Consider the following 16,672-nt stretch of genomic DNA (forward strand, 5'->3'; position numbering starts at 1 on the left):
TCCATGAATAAGCTGAGCTTGGATCTGTCTACCTGTGTACTCCTCAGGCCAAACTAGACTCTGCCTGACAAGAGCAACCTGAGGAACCATTGTCTCTAAGGACATTTACAGAAACACCTCTCATAAACCCTGGCTGAACAAGGAAGGCACTGTTACCTGTGGGAGGGCCCATGGAGGAAGCAGCCAGCCATTGATAAGGCTGCAAAGTGCACAACTCTGCAAATGTGGCGCCCTGAGGACTGGATGCTTGAGGAGTCGAACTCACCATCTGGGGAGTTGGAGCGTTGACCCCTGTGGAGGAGGGCTTACTGTCTGAGGAGGGCTAGTTACTTGTGAAGGAGGACCTGTGCTGCTAGGGACGACACCACCATGCGCTTGTTGAGGAATGAAGGCTGCATTTGCCTCTTGCCTCCGATACACTGGGGCTGGTGCTGAAAAAGATTGTCCCGCTTGTTGATTGCGTGGCTGATACTGATGCTGGTTAGGGTACTTGTACCTCTTCCAGGCAAGTTGCTGAACATACTGCCCTTGGTGCTTTTTCTGCAATTTGGACTGTGGCTATTATTCTGAGAATGGCCTTGATGCTGGGGTTTGCTATGAGATGGCTTCGCAGACTTGGCGGTATCTTTCCTGTTCCAGGACTGTTTGCTTACAAGTTTGGTATCCGTACACAGTGAAGAATGCATCAGTCTTTTCCAACATTTGGCTGGCATCCTTTACCTGACAAATCTTTAGCTGAGCCATAAGCTCAGCAGGCCATGACTTTTCTAGCTGTATACGCAGCATAAGGTCAGTTATCCCCTCTTGCATGCGAGGGGTCATATCTTTCTCTATACACTAGTCTAAGTAAGCAGTGAGATGGTCGAGGAACTGGACAGCAGTCTCCTTTTCTTGGAGATGCGCCGTCATGAGCTGACTCCTGGCGTCATCAACCATGAGACCATGAGCTTTGATGAGTGCGGCTTTCATCATCTCGTACGTGAGAGTGTCTCTGCAAGTTCTGTGGAGAATATCAAGGGCAGGGCCCTCAAACAAGCTAAGATTTTGGAGCCGCTTAGCTGCCTTGTCCAGCTGGTACAGCTGAGCCATGTCCTTGAAACGAGCTATGAACAGCTTGATTCACACGCCTTCCTTGTGCGAAGGAAGCTTGAGGCGTGGGCTTGCCAGAACACGTGCTGGGAGAGCACTCATGGAGCTTGGGTTGGTTGCATTAGATGTACCTGAAGCCAAAGAGTCTCACTTGAGCTTCAACACCTCAAGCTCGTGTTTCTCATGTGCCTCGTGCTCAGCACGTTCGTGTTCATGCTGTGCTCGCTCGTATTTGCATTCTCTGTCACGTTCCTTCGTACCGAATTTTATGCTTTTCACAGGCATCACTCTTGCTTTGCTTTTCATAAGTGTACTGCAAGAGCACATAGTCTTTAATTTCCTGGGGATTGGTAAGCCCCATATCTTTGGTTTCCTGTATGTATAAACTAGTAGTCGTGATGTTAACTCAAATAGAGACTGAGTGAACTAAAGACTGACCTACTGACTGCTGTTTCGCAGTCGAATGCTAATAATCGAAAATAAAGAATATAGGCACAGGCAGGTGGTGACCAATTTTATCTAGTTAAACTGGTAAGGAAAGAGAAAAAATTGCAACTGACTGGGAAAACTTTTACATAAGATTAATAAAGGAGAATCAATAACCATCAGTAAGCTAGTGCCTATAAACTCTAATGATTATAACTAATAACAAGCTTTGAGTGAGTGAGTTTATTATTTTGTAAATAACTTTAATGCTAGGAGTTTTTATTATTTCGTTACTAACTTTAATACTAAGAGTTAATATCCTGGAATGAAGTTGCCAGATGTCAAAGGGGGATGTGGAAGAAAGAATAAACTGCAATTAAATCATTGGTTGTCACAAAGGAATCAACATATTAAATCAGGTATTAAGTTTTTACTTTATTCTGGCATACTTCGCTGATTCCCTAAAGATGAGAATTTCGTAAACTTTCTCAGCAGTATGCAGGGGAGATTAATCACTCACAAAAGCTGAATTGTTCATACTGTTGGCCTCTGAGAAAGTGTCCTTACTCCTGACAGTCGATAACTAATACCAATACAGGCATACCCCAGTTTAACGATGTAATTGGTTACATAAAACCCCATCGTTAGGCGGGGTATCGTATATCAGGGAACTTTTAACATGTAAAGTAGTGTGGAGTGTTTACCAGCCTTGGGTTTCCTCTCAAACCAAGCCCAACACCCACCCAAATGAGACCCTCAAACAAGTGTAAAGCCAATCTAAATGCCCCAAAAGCTGTCAAGGAAGGTAACCCAACATCTTTTAATAACTCACTAAAACCAACAAATACAGTATCTAAAAATTGTCAAATATAAGTGGAAAAAATCAAGTTTAGTAAACTGTACCCCAAAATGATAATGTTCACCCCATCTGTGGTCAAAACACATTGATCTAAGTCTAAAAACAGTTTTTAAATCAGCCTAAACACACAATTTTAGTCTAAGATATCATCTATCTATCTATCCATTCCCAGACGCCTCAATCCCATTTGGGGTGGCCACAAACAAATCGCCTCCAAGTCGCCCTGTCCCCCGTCATTTCACTGCCCTGCTCCCAACTCACACCCCCCTTTCTCATATACCTCTCCACCCCATCCCTCCATCTCATCCTCGGCCTCCCCCTCCCTCTTCCCCCTTCCACCTCACTCACATACACTCTCTTCGTCAGTCTTTCACCCTCCATCCTCTCCACATGGCCAAACCACCTCAGTGTGTTCCTCATAACGCTTCCTATCACATCCACATCCACACCACAACGCTCCTTTATATCCTCATTCATCAGCCTGTCTCTCCATGTGACTCCACAGGCTCCTCTTAAATAACTCATTTCCACTGCTCTCACTTTTGACTTGTCTCCTTCCAACAGTGTCCATGCTTCACTTCCGTACGTTAGAGTTGGTATCACAATACTGTCGTGTAGTAACTTTTTCACTTCCATGCTCACTTCCCTGTTTCTTATCACTGCTTTCAAAGAACCAGCAACCTTATTTCCCTGCTGTACCCATTCAAGCACTTCACCCTCCAAACCTCCATCCTTACTCATCACACTACCCAAGTACTTAAACGTACTCACATTTTCCAATTCCTCACCATCCAACCTCGCTGTACATTCACTGACTTCACCTCTCTCAAAGACCATCACTTTACTCTTCCCTACATTCACCTTTAGATTCCGTTTCTTACACACTGTCCCAAACTCATCCACCAAGCCTTGCAGCTCCCCTTTGTCATCACTCAACAACACAGTATCATCTGCAAACAACAGTACAGGGAGTTTCCAACCACTATCCTCTCTCACCAGGGCCACTCCAACATCCACTACCCTACCTTGTACCTCTTTTATTACCCCATCCATGTACAGATTGAACAACCATGGAGACATGACACATCCCTGTTTGAACCCAACTTTCAAAGAGAAAAATTCACTTAGTTCACCATCCACACGCACTGCAGCCTTCGCACCATCGTTCATACTCTTCACAGCATTCAACAACTTCCCATCTACTCCATATATTCTTAACACTTTCCACAGTACTTGTCTATCCACCCTGTCATATGCTTTCTCCAAATCCATGAAAGCTGCATACAACTTCTTTCCCTTCTCTAGAAATTTTTCCACTAAAGATCTAAGAATGAATATCTGATCTACACAACCTCTTCCCTTCCTAAAGCCTCCCTGTTCTTCTCCAACTAATTTCTCTGTTCTTTCTCTAACTCTGTCAATAAGTATCCTACCATACAGTTTTCATATTATACTAAGAAGACAAATGCCCCTATGATTACCACACACTTCTTTTTCCCCTTTTCCTTTGTCTATCTATCTATCTATCTATAGCCCGACGCCCTAATCCCGCAAAGGGTGGCCGCAGACAAAACGCCTCCAAGTCACTCTGTCACCCACCATCTGACTCCCCTCCCCCCAACTCACCCCCCCCTCCCTCATATACCTCTCAACTCCATCCCTCCACCTCATCCTCGGTCTACCCCTCCCTCTCCCTCCCTCCACCTCACCTACATACACCCTCTTAGTCAGTCTTTCATTCTCCATTCTCTCCACATGTCCAAACCACGTTTTTTTCGTTTTTTTCGTTTTTAAAGGCTCCAACATGCTTGCATGTGTCGGCCTTGGTCACCTAATGGCGGCTCTCCATGCTGCACGATCCATTGCAGCCTCCCTGTTCAGTCCCTTAACCCTAAGGTCACACTTAATGACCTCGTCCCATGTCTTTCTCGGTCTACCCCTCACAACCCCACCCCCAATATTAACACTTCTCACCTTCCTCACCCAACTATCATCCCCCATCCTCTCCACATGTCCAAACCACCTCAATCTACCTCTCCTCATCACAACACCAATACAGTCCAGTCCCATCCTACCTCTCAACTCTTCCATTGTAAACCCAGCCCCTCCAGGCCTTGGACGCAGGGACGCACTGCACATCCACCTAATCATTGTCATTTCTGTACGTCTGAGCCGGCGAATGTCTTCCTCCTTCACTGCCCAGGTCTCACTGCCATACAGCATTACACTCCTAACACACGCTGCATACAAAGACCCCTTAGCACGTAGGAGAGCCCCCTCAATGTCAGGAGAGGCAAGAGCTCCCTGAACTTCTTCCAACCACTTCTCACCCTAGCCACAGAGCTAGCTCCAGCCCCACCTCCAGCACACAACATGTCTCCTAAATAACAAAACTCTTCCACACACTCAAGAGATTCACCAGCAAGTTCAATTCTTTCACGTCTGACGATCTCCACCTGCTCACCCCGGCATGCCGTACACATAAAATCAGCATTATCTCGCAGTCTACCTCTGATACCACTACATCTCTTATGCACCCATTTATCACACACACCGCACAAGATGGAATTACTTCCCACGCCCTTGTGGCAAACTGCACATGGCCACTCTCCCTCGTCTTTGACAGTACCGCCACCAACCCTAGATATCATCACTTTTGTTTTATCTGCATTTACCCTTAAACCCTTTTGCCCCATACCATCTCTCCACTTCCTAAACCTTTCCTCCGCCTCCCTTTCATTCTCTGCAATCAACACCAAATCATCAGCATACAACTCCCATGGGAGTCCGTTTCTAAAGTCACGTGAAAGGGCTTCAAGTACCATGATAAACAACATGGGACTCAAGACTGACCCCTGATGCACACCAACATTCACGGAAAACTCATCACTCAAATCTCCATTCACTCTCACCTGGGTGTGAGCACCCACATACATGGCCATAACCACCCTAACCAGCCACTCCTCCAAGCCAAGCTTTCTCATTGCCCACTTCACCACTTCTCTAGGGACTCTGTCAAAGGCCTTTTCCAAATCAACAAAAACAAAATAAAGATCCCTTCTCCTACCAATATATTTTTCCTGAAGCTGTCGAACAATGAATATGGCATCAGTGGTCCCCCTACCTGGCATAAACCCAAACTGCATCTCATCAATATTCACTCTTTCTCTAATCATACCTTCTAAAACTCTCTCCATTACCTTCATTATCTGATCTAAAAGCTTTATACCTCTATAATTCCCTCTTTCCAGGGCATCACCCTTCCCTTTATACACATTTACAATTACACTCTTCAGCCAATCATCTGGGACAACACACTCATAAATAATCCTATTTATCAGGTCAGTGACTAAACTCACCCCTATATCGCCTGAGGCCTTCAACATTTCGGCAGTCAACCCAGACACACCTGCTGCCTTCCCCACCCTCATCCTGCCTATTGCCTCACTCACAGTAGCAGTATTCATCAAAGGCCAAGGGCCTGACACTGGATCTGCTGGCTCCAAACCTTCCCTGTCCCAGTCAAACTCCTCATTCAACAACCGGTTATAATGCTCTCTCCATGCATCTTTAATATCCTCACTGTTCACCACTACCCTTCCTTCATCATTCTTCACACACTGCTCACCTATGATATCCCGATTATCCCTCTTCACCTGACCTGCCACCCTAAATATATTTTTCCTTTCCCCATGATTTAGGTTATCAAGTAATTGTCTCTGTGACTCAGACTTTGCCGTGTATACCTCTCTCCTAGCCCTACGCTTGGCAGCCAAATATTCCTCTTTGCTACCACCCTTTTTCCATTCCCGGAAAAGCCTTCTTTTCTCCTTAATTGCAGCTTCTACACCCTCATCCCACCACCAAGTTACTTTATGTCTTGGTGGTCCTCTTGTCCAGCCGCATGTTACATCAGTAACTCTCAAGAAATTGTTCTTGAGGGCTCTGTACTGTTCATTAACGCCTCTGTCTACAGCTCCCTGTTCAGCCACCACTCTCCTCAACTCGCTATAGAAGGCATCCCTTACTACTTGGTTTTTCAGCTTCCATATTTTCCTCCTAGGTACATAAGTCCTCTTTTTCATCATTTGTTCTTTAAGCACCATATCACAAATCAATAGTTTGTGCTGCTGCACACACTCCTCACTTCCTATAACTTTAACATCCCTCACTAACCTCCTATCGGCCCTCCTAACCAGAAAATAATCTATCTGACTGCTATTTCCCCCAGACTCATACGTAATTAACCTACTGTCTCTTTTCCTAAAATATGTGTTGCACACAATCATGTCCGTTGCCTCCCCAAACTCGAGTATCCTTTCCCCTTCTGCATTCCTTAGACCATATGCACATCCCCCATGCACTCCTTCATAACCTTGGGCTGCTTCACCTACATGACCATTTAAGTCCCCTCCCAAAATCACTATCTCATCATCCCGCATACCACCCAGTACACGTATTAAATCATCCCAAAATCTATCTTTCTCTGATTCATCCAATCCTGCCTCAGTGTATTTCTCCTAATCTTCTCAACCACATCCACATCTACCCCACAACATTCCTTCACTTCTTCATTCGTCAACTTGTCCCTCCACGTCACTCCACATGCTCCTCTCAAGTAACTCATTTCCACTGCTCTCACTCTTGACTTGTTCCCCTCTTGCAAGGTCCACGCCTCGCTTCCATACGTCAGGGTAGGGATCACAATACCATCATGCAGTGACTTCTTAACTTCCATACTCACCTCCCTATTTCTCATCACTGCTTTCAGTGTACCAACAACCTTTCTTCCCTGCTGTACCCTTTCACGTACTTCATCCCCCAAAGTTCCATCCTTACTCATCACACTACCCAAGTACTTGAATGCACTCACATTCTCCATATCCTCACCATCCAACCTCACTGCACACTCTGTGACTTCATTCCTCTCAAACACCATAACTTTACTTTTGTTTACATTAACTTTCATCTTCCTCCTCCTACACACTGTCCCAAATTCATTCACCAAACCTTGCAACTCCCATTCATCTCCACTCAACAATATACTGTATCATCAGCAAACAGCAACACCGGAAGCTTCCAAATCTCACCCTCATTCATTAGGGCCACCCTCACATCCACTGCCCTACCTTGCACCTCCTTTACAACCCCATCCATATATATATTAAACAGCCATGGAGACATCACACACCCTTGTTTCAGTCCCACATTGAGATCAAAGAACTCACTCAGCTCACCATCCACTCGCACCGTAGCCCTAGCTCCCTCGTACATACTCTTCACAGCACTCAACAATTTCCCCTCCACTCCATATATTCTTAATACCTTCCACATACCTTGCCTATCTATTCTGTCATAAGCTCTCTCCAAGTCCATGAAGGCAGCATACACTTTCCTTCCCTTCTCTAGATACTTCTCCACTAAACATCTTAGAACAAATATCTGATCTACACACCCTTTTCCCTTCCTAAATCCCCCTTGTTCTTCTCCAACTAGCTCCTCTGTCATATGCCTAACCCTATCAATGAGTATTCTACCATATATTTTACCAGTCACACTAAGAAGGCAAATACCCCTATGGTTACCACATACTTCTCTTTCCCCTTTTCCTTTGTACAGAGGAACAGTTATACCTGATTTCCAGTCCTCTGGAACCCTTCCCTCTTCCCAAGCCAATCTACACAACTTCCATATCCACTCTACAACAATCTCACCCCCATACCTGACTTCCAATCCTCTGGGACTCTACCTTCCTCCCAGGCCAATCTGCACATCTTCCACATCCATTCTACTACTATCTCTCCCCCATGCTTCAGCATTTCCCCACACACTCCATCAATTCCTGGGGCTTTCCCCGATTTAACTTTCTTCATTGCTTCCACAAACTCTATCCTACTGATTTCTTCCTGTCTTCTCACCTCCCTCCTTCTCCCAGCCATTCCTCAGCCACGTATACTCGCATTACTTCTATCCTCTATGTTCAACAATTCCTTAAAGTGTTCTCTCCATCTGCTCACTTTTTCTCCCTTCTCCACTAGTAATCTACCATTTTTATCTTTCACTCCCCTGCTAACTTCACTTCCACCGTGTCTTACTCTTTTCACCTCATTCCAGAACATTTTCTTACAGTTCCTCCACCTTACACTTAAATTCCTTCCAAATTCCTCATCCACTCTCTTCTTTTTCTTACTAATCTTTTCACCTCTCTCTCTCTTTCTACATATAACTCTCTCTTCCGCCTCTCAACATTTTCCACGCCCTTATTTCTCATCCATTCATTGTATGCTTTCTTCTTTTGTGCCACAGCCTGTTTCACCTCTTCAGTCCACCACGCTGTTCCTTGCACCCCCCTCCGTCTTCTCTTCCTTCCACACACCACATCACATGCTGCACATATTTCTTCTGTAAATATCCTACACACACCTTCCACGTCTCCCATCTGCTCCAATTCATATTTGCCCAATCGTTCCTCCACTTCTCTCTTATACTCTGCCTTTGTCTCATCCTCTTGTAACCTTTCCACTCTCCTTGCAACTACTCCTTCCTCTCATCATCAAAATCAATAAAAAAAATCAAAACCCATCATTAAACCGGGGTTTGGCCATCACTAGGGGAGGTGTGGTGGTATTTCTACCCCCATCGTTAAGCCAGGGTATCGCATCTAGGGGTATTGTATATTGAGGTATTACTGTAATAATACACAGATTCTTGCTGGTGCTATCTCCTGGCTGGTACAGTGGATTTAAGAATTAATATGAAAGAACTGGCTCAACTATCAGTCGTGATTAATGTAAGAAGTTTGTCCAAACTGGGAGCAGCAAACTAAAGTAAGCATAATTTGTAGAAATCAAACAAGATTATTACATTTAATTGAGCTCAAAAAGAAGAACTGTAAATTTATTAATTACAACAAATAAATTTATATTACCAGGGAACATAAATAAATTCAAAATATCAAAGCAAAGTAAATACACTCACTTACACACTCAAAATAACTACCTAATAATCTTTAGCTTAGAAAACATGGAAAGAAAATACTGGCCAGTGGAGAAAAATGGAGCCATAGCCGTGAAGAGGCTGGGCATCTCTGCTTGCACTCGAGGTGCAGCAATTCGCTCTGCTAATGTCCACTGCTGCCGATCACCAACTCGGTGGCGAGATGTGGGGATCGTAGAACTGCTAGAGACTGTAGCTGCTATGACAGGGCCTTGCTTCTCTGCACTGCTCACGACATCCTCCTCCTGTGACAGGTCTACACCAACTGACAAATGTTCTCATGCCAGCCTCTAAATGAACACATGATCACCGGAAGCTGGCGTGGCCTAATTTAATGGCTAGAGAGTCAAGGTGGAGGAATGATAATTACACTAAAAATATCGCTTAGTGAAGCACTAATGTCTTGCATAGGAACAGTCACTTATGATACACGACGAATGTTATGAAAAACTCTATTTCAAATCTGAGTGCAAACACAAGCAGTTAACTGACTTAGTGAAGTTCTGTGGGGTTTCAATATTGTTCCAGAGTTCCCACAATAATATACAATGTTACGAATTGCCATAGCTAATGATAATACGATCTCTTGAATTCATGACATGCCCATCCATGGACCAGTAAAGTTTCCTGTGTAATGTTAGAGTACAGTATAAGAATAAATATTCTAGGGTAAAAAAGTGCATCAGAAGGCATTATTCTAAAAATTATTTCATATACTGTACAATACTGTATGCTTAGTCCTTGTCCTGCATATCATTGTATAGCATGTGTTCCTAGCCTCTGTAACTCCAATATCTCATACTTCAGAAAAGCTAGTCAACAGCGAGGGCAGAGAGCTGCGACGGGCATTGTTCTCATTGAAGCAGATCTTCCAGGATGACAAGGATCTCGTACATGCCTTTGTTCAGAATGATGGTCTCACCTGCCTTGTCAAGGTTGGCTCCTCTGCTGACCAAAACTACCAGAATTATATTCTTAGAGGTGAGTTAAGGTCACTGTGGTATGGTATGTAATGTCAGTTTTTATTTGCATCAGAGCCGAGTGAGTCTGTTGAACAGTATGATTTAATAAGTTTTCAGCAGCAGAAAAAACTATAATGAAATTTTAGAAAGACCAGTGAGATCCTAGTGCATTGCTTGTGATGACTGTTCTGATTATGATAATTTGCTGAACACTAGTCATCAAGATTAATTGGATGAAAAGGATACTTGTATACATGTAGTATATGGAACTGATAGGAGCTGCAAAAAGCATCTTGTTAATAATGAGTGTAGATATTGCTCTTAGTATCCACCACCTGTACCTACAGGACTTGTAACCAGAATGTAGAGAGCATTAGAGACAGTTTTTGGAATACTGTACTATATTATGCAGCTTTATCATGCACTTTGTTAGTATTACAAGAGCAAACATGGCAGAAAAATAATATAATTCATAGACAGTGATCCTTTCTTTTGCATGAGCAATATATCTTAATAATAGTAAAAATACTTTTTTCAAAAAAAATCTTGCAAAACTTTTCATAAGAACCATTGTATTTTGGGGTCATGTGTCCAAGAAATTCCAAAAATATTCCCAAATTCCCCCTTTAGCCTCCTTAAACAATTTTCCCCCACCACATTTCATTCAGTTTTCGTTTCACTAAGTTGTTGTCACTGTAGAGCTTGAAAACTATTACAGTAACCATATTTCACCTAAAATGCACAGACCATATTTAGGGTAAATATGTTGTGTTTAGGTGTGGTGGTGGGCACCAAGCATCAACTGAGAGACACTCTTCACACATATCACCTTACTGCAATTGCTTAGAGCTCAAAATATACCCTTTTACACAACAAAAATACAGTTTACATGCCAGCAGAGGCCTAATCAAGGCCAGGACCACCAGATTGAATTGGGGTAGAGGTTTATATTTCCATGTAAAATGTGGTTCGTGTGAAAACAACCCATCAAAATGAGGGGTCATTGTACGTTAGCCTGTCAGTATTACAGTAGTGTATTCGATGTGACCCAGTATTTACACTGGACTAGCAGTTGTGCCTCCCATTGTAACAGGTTTGGGGTTTACAAGTGACAACTACCCATGGCCAGGGGACATGATGCATTACTGTGACCAGTAATTAAATATTGTTTTGGCATTAAAATGTTATATTGGGCTACTGTATCATGAGTTCAGTATCATATATTGTCCACTCCCTAAAAAAAACATATTGTAGCTATTCAGACTTTCAGTTATATATACAGTATCCTGAAGGAAATTCTGTACCAGCATACCAGTGTGTCCTTCATATTTTTTTTTTTCTTTTTATGGTGGTTTTATGCGTTCAGAAGCACAAAACAAAGCCTTAAGAATACCATTGTTTCCATAATATCAGGTACTTTGTTATTTTCTGGTTTTAAGCCTTCAAAAATACAAAACAAATCCTTAAGAATAATAACAGGATGCACCAAGACAACAAAAATAGATCTTTTACATCAAGTAAGAGTAATTCTTCCCAATGAAGATCATAAGAATATGAGAGGCACACAGTTTATTGCATCAACTCAAGACCTATCTCACCCTTGTAACTTTATGTTGGATCACCCCTCTCCACAGTGAAACAGGAAACAAACAACTCCCCAACACTGCACTGATCAGGAGCCGTTATAAAGACTTATCTCACACCTAGTACTGGATCTCGGCAACATCTCCCATCCTCCACTCAACACCTCACTTCACAAACACATTCATAAATATATATCCACCACAGCTCTCCAAAACCCTCAACCAAATAGTATTTTTCATGAATTTCCAAACATACACCATTCAGAAACTACCCCACCTAGAGAGACACGAGTAAACCTAGCCAGACTGTAAAGGGGTCGCCACCCTTCCCTGCCGCAATATCAGCACAAAGCACAGTTCACAAATAATCCGCCATGCCCATACAGCAATGCAGTTCCCTACGTCACAGCACAGTGACTTATCTTGCGTACTACACTATCACAACACAGACGATCCTTCGACATATCCTCAACAGACACCTCAGGGAGCAACTGATTGAAGTGGCTGGTTTCCTGCATTCCATTTAGCTCATTACCAGATGAAGCTGAGGTTGCAGCAACATCAGCAATAACAACAGCAAACCTTGACACACAACACACAGTTAACCTGTGGTCAAATGGATAAAGCAGTGATCTGCACTTTGTTAAGATGCCTGTATAAATCTGGGCTTTTGTAATTAGACAGCAGTTTAAGAATTTAAAACTGAAACAACTTTTCACTGCACTTGAAAGTCCCCCCAGCATACCTTAAAAGTTCCTCTAAACATACCATTATAGAGATAGTAATGTTTGTGTAAGACTTACTGGCAATTAGCCTTTTGTTGGTGTGTTGTAGGTGAACTAGTGGAAGGGTATTATGATACTTACATTTTGTTTTTACAAGCCACCAGCAGTACAATTTGATTGACTTTGCTATATTATGTTGCTGGTATCATTTGTAAATAGTCCTTATAGGTCTTGTAATCTTTTATAGCAACCCGAAGATCGAGAACTGCATCTTGGGGGATCATTTGTAGTGAGTAAATCTTGATATATTTTAAAATCTCTTTATTTTCATCAGGAGTGCTGTGTGAGGGTTTGTTGTATTGTATGCTGTACCTAGTTTTCTGTATTGTACCTCTTCTTTTTTAAGCTTCATTTTTTCATATTTTCCAGGTTTATTAGAGTCTCAGGAGAGTTTCTGCGTCTGGTTGTGTGTCATGTTTTATTGATACACTGGGATTTGCTGAGGGTGCATATGTGTATATCCATATATATATATATATATATATATATATATAATCATCATCATCATCATCATCATCATCTGGACCTCCTTTCCCACCCAAGGGCAGGGTGAGGAGTAGCAATGTCCAGACAGCGCAAACTTGCCCAATCCAAATAGGCCACACTTCCATTCATTCATCATTCAAGCCCCCGGAATCCTGGCTCTACAGGATACCCCCAAAAAAAACATTCACCACATTCTGCAGCTTCACACAAGCGTATCCGATTGAGTCAATCTGGACGCTGCCATGCTCACAAGGGGTGCCAAAATCCCTGATCATGCATTTCTCCTCACAACATTCATCCAACCAGCTCGATCTCTTGTCAGTTCCCTAGCCTCACCAACTTCCAAACCTCTCTTCCTCAAACTCTTATCCATCATATATCACCTTCTCCTTGGCCTACCTCGCCTCCTACCCCCTTCAAATTCGCTCAGGTATACCCTTTTCACCACTCTATTGTTATCCATTCTTTCCACATGACCATACCATCTCAGGACACTTTCTTCGATTCTGGTGTCCACCGACTTCCTTACTCCACACCTTTCACGAATCACATTATTTCGTATCCTATCCACCCTCTGTACTCCACATACATTCCTCAGCAGTCCCATCTCCACCGTTCTTACTCTTGACTTTTCATTTTCATGCCACACCATAGTATCGTACCCATATGTCAGAGTTGCCCTTAACACTCCCTCATGTAAGCCTCATGCAGCTGCAACACTCAAGCCTCTGTTTCTTATCAAGGCCATCATTGCACCAGCTACTTTTATTCATTGTGTCACTCTACTTTCAACTTCTTTGGCACATTTTCCTCTCTTTTGTATCACTGTACCCAAGTATTTTAACTCTCTCACCAGTTCCAGTCTCTCTCCATTCATTGTGACATCACACTGGGAGTCCCCTTCTCTCTGAACAACCATCACTTTACTCTTCTCTACATTTACTCTCAAGGCATGGCACTCACAGACATCAGCAAAACTCTGCACTAGTCTGCCAAGTTCCTGTCCGGCACTTGCAAGCAGTACTGCATCATCAGCATACAACAAATTTGAGATATTCCATCCATCACCATTCCTTACCAACGCCATCCCCCTCTCCATTACTTGCGTTTTCACTTCTCTCATAACCCCATCCATATATACATTGAACAACCATGGGGACATCACACAACCATGTCGCACGCCCACACTGATCGTGAACCATTCACTTAGATGCCCATTAACCCTTACACATGCTTCACTACCATCATAAAAACTCTTGACAGCACCTAGCAGCTTACCATCTACACCAAACATGCGCTTCACTACCATCATAAAAACTCTTGACAGCACCTAGCAGCTTACCATCTACACCAAACATGCGCAAAACCTTCCACAATCCCTTTTCCAGATCCGTGAATGCCATAAACACCTTATGATCCTTTTCACAAGCCTTCTGTGTTATCTGTCTCACTGCAAATACTTGATCCACACATCCTCTGCCACTCCTAAAGCCACCTTGTTCATTACTCACTAGGACTTCTCATATCTCTCTTACTTTCTCTATAATAATTCTTCCATATACCTTCCCTACCACACTCAATAAACTTATGCTACAATAATTCTTGCACTCACTTCGCTTACCTTTATTTTTGTACAGGGGTACAATCACAGCCTTTTTCCACTCTGCAGGCACAGTTTCACTCATCCATGCCTTCTTACATATCTCCAACAAGCACTTCATTCCACTTTCTCCACTACACTTAAGCACCTCTGCATACACCTCATCAACCCCAGCTGCTTTCCCATTTTTCAGCCGTTTCAGAGCGCTCTTCACCTGTGCGAGTGTCATGTCTCCTGGCACTGCATTCCTTCTCTGCACATCCCCAAAACCAATCATGTTTACAGCCGCACTACTCTATCTATTCCCATTCATCAGGCTTTCAAAATATTCTTTCCACCTGGTCCTTACTTCATCTCCATGTGTTAGTAACCTACCACCTGCATTCTTTACACTATCACATTTCTTTCCGCTTTCACTTCTACATTTCCGCACCTCTTTCCAGAATAACTTCCTATTTTCAGCGTAGGTCGCATTCATTTATCTTCTCAGATCATCATTTACCTCCTTCTTTTTCCACTTCACTGGTCTCTTTATGTACTTCTTGCTCTCGATATACTGTCCTCAGTTCTTTTTTCAACTGAACTCCTATCCTGTAACCATTTCAGCCACTTCGTCTTTTCCTCCACCGCTCTCTTAACCTCCTCATCCCACCATGCTGTACCTTTCTTCTTTGTTGTTACTCTTGCCACACCACACACTGCTTTAGCATTCCTAACTAAGCAATCCCTATATGCATTCCACAGGCTGTCCAGATCCATTTCATTCCAGTTCAGTAATTCTAACTCCTCCTCTACTTTGGTCCTGTAATCATCTGCCATTTCTTTGATCCACAGCTTCTCAACTTTCAGTCTTTCACTCTGACTGCTCTTCTCTTTCTTGATCCACCTCACTCCTCTCTGCTTGATCTTGCATACCACAATCATATGATCTGACAGACCTCCACATCGTCCTCTCACAGCCCTCGTATCAGCAACCATTCCCATCATCGACCTTTTTATGAGCACGTAATCAATCAGGCTTCTTTCAACACGATCCCCGTTTCCTCCATACCATGTATATTTATGTGGATCTTTGTGTTTGAAATATGAATTACAGATGCACATCCTCCTCTCCTGACACATATCCTTTAGTCGATTCCCATTATCATTTTCTCTTGGTACTCCATCACAACCCATTATGTCATCCTCTGGACCAGTGCCTACTCTTCTTTTCATATCTCCCATCACAATCACTTTATAGCTCCTGGGCATTTCTCCCACTACTTCACCCAGCTTATATATATATCACGTTTAAATTTGAGATGGTGTTGGTGGCTTGCACTTTTGCACTTTGTAATGCCAGAAGTATTGATGAGAGAGAGAGGGTTTGGAATTAGTTGGTAAGAGTGATGAAACACACTATACAGCTCTGTTGATTTCTTTGCCATTGCTTTGCTTGTTACTTCCCTCACCCTTGTGGGGTCCCAGGCTGTTAGGCAATGAAACAGTGTCTGCACAGGAGGTTCTGGGGTTAAACCATTATGCCAACTGAGTGGGAAGGCGCAGTAAGTCCCACATTTTTTTTTTTTTTTTTTGCCAAGTTAAAACTTGTTTAATATTATAAAGCTTTCTTCTTCTTGCTGTTTTTCCAGTAAAATGAACTTCAGTAGTCAGTGATGTAATAATCTCATATAATAAACAGAAATGAAACAGGTCAGAAACAGAGCAAATGAAATAGATATGAGGATGAAATATAGAAAACATTTTTGAGTCTACCAAAAATATACATAACTGTTACAGTAGGTATATTGGCTTCCACTTTAGTTTCACTTTGGTCCTGCATGAAAAACGGCCAAAATTAGTGGGATGTACCAGTGAGGGGTACCTTGACAGAGCAGAGCAAAACT

The 16,672-nt window shown here is 42.8% G+C and overlaps 1 protein-coding gene across 2 annotated transcripts in view; it reads left to right on the forward strand.

The window, feature by feature from the left end:
- Fhos (Formin homology 2 domain containing) overlaps positions 1-16,672 on the forward strand; it is a 370,832-nt gene that overhangs the window by 258,721 nt on the left and 95,439 nt on the right. For both annotated transcript variants that reach the window (XM_080274704.1, XM_080274705.1), the window contains one exon: positions 10,178-10,351. In XM_080274704.1, coding sequence (XP_080130830.1) covers positions 10,178-10,351 — 174 coding nt within the window. The remainder of the gene's footprint in view (positions 1-10,177; positions 10,352-16,672) is intronic.

The sequence above is a fragment of the Coenobita brevimanus genome, chromosome 59, assembly GCF_032717465.1.
Source record: "Coenobita brevimanus isolate Jiangsu-jjx chromosome 59, ASM3271746v2, whole genome shotgun sequence".
NCBI lineage: Eukaryota > Metazoa > Arthropoda > Malacostraca > Decapoda > Coenobitidae > Coenobita > Coenobita brevimanus.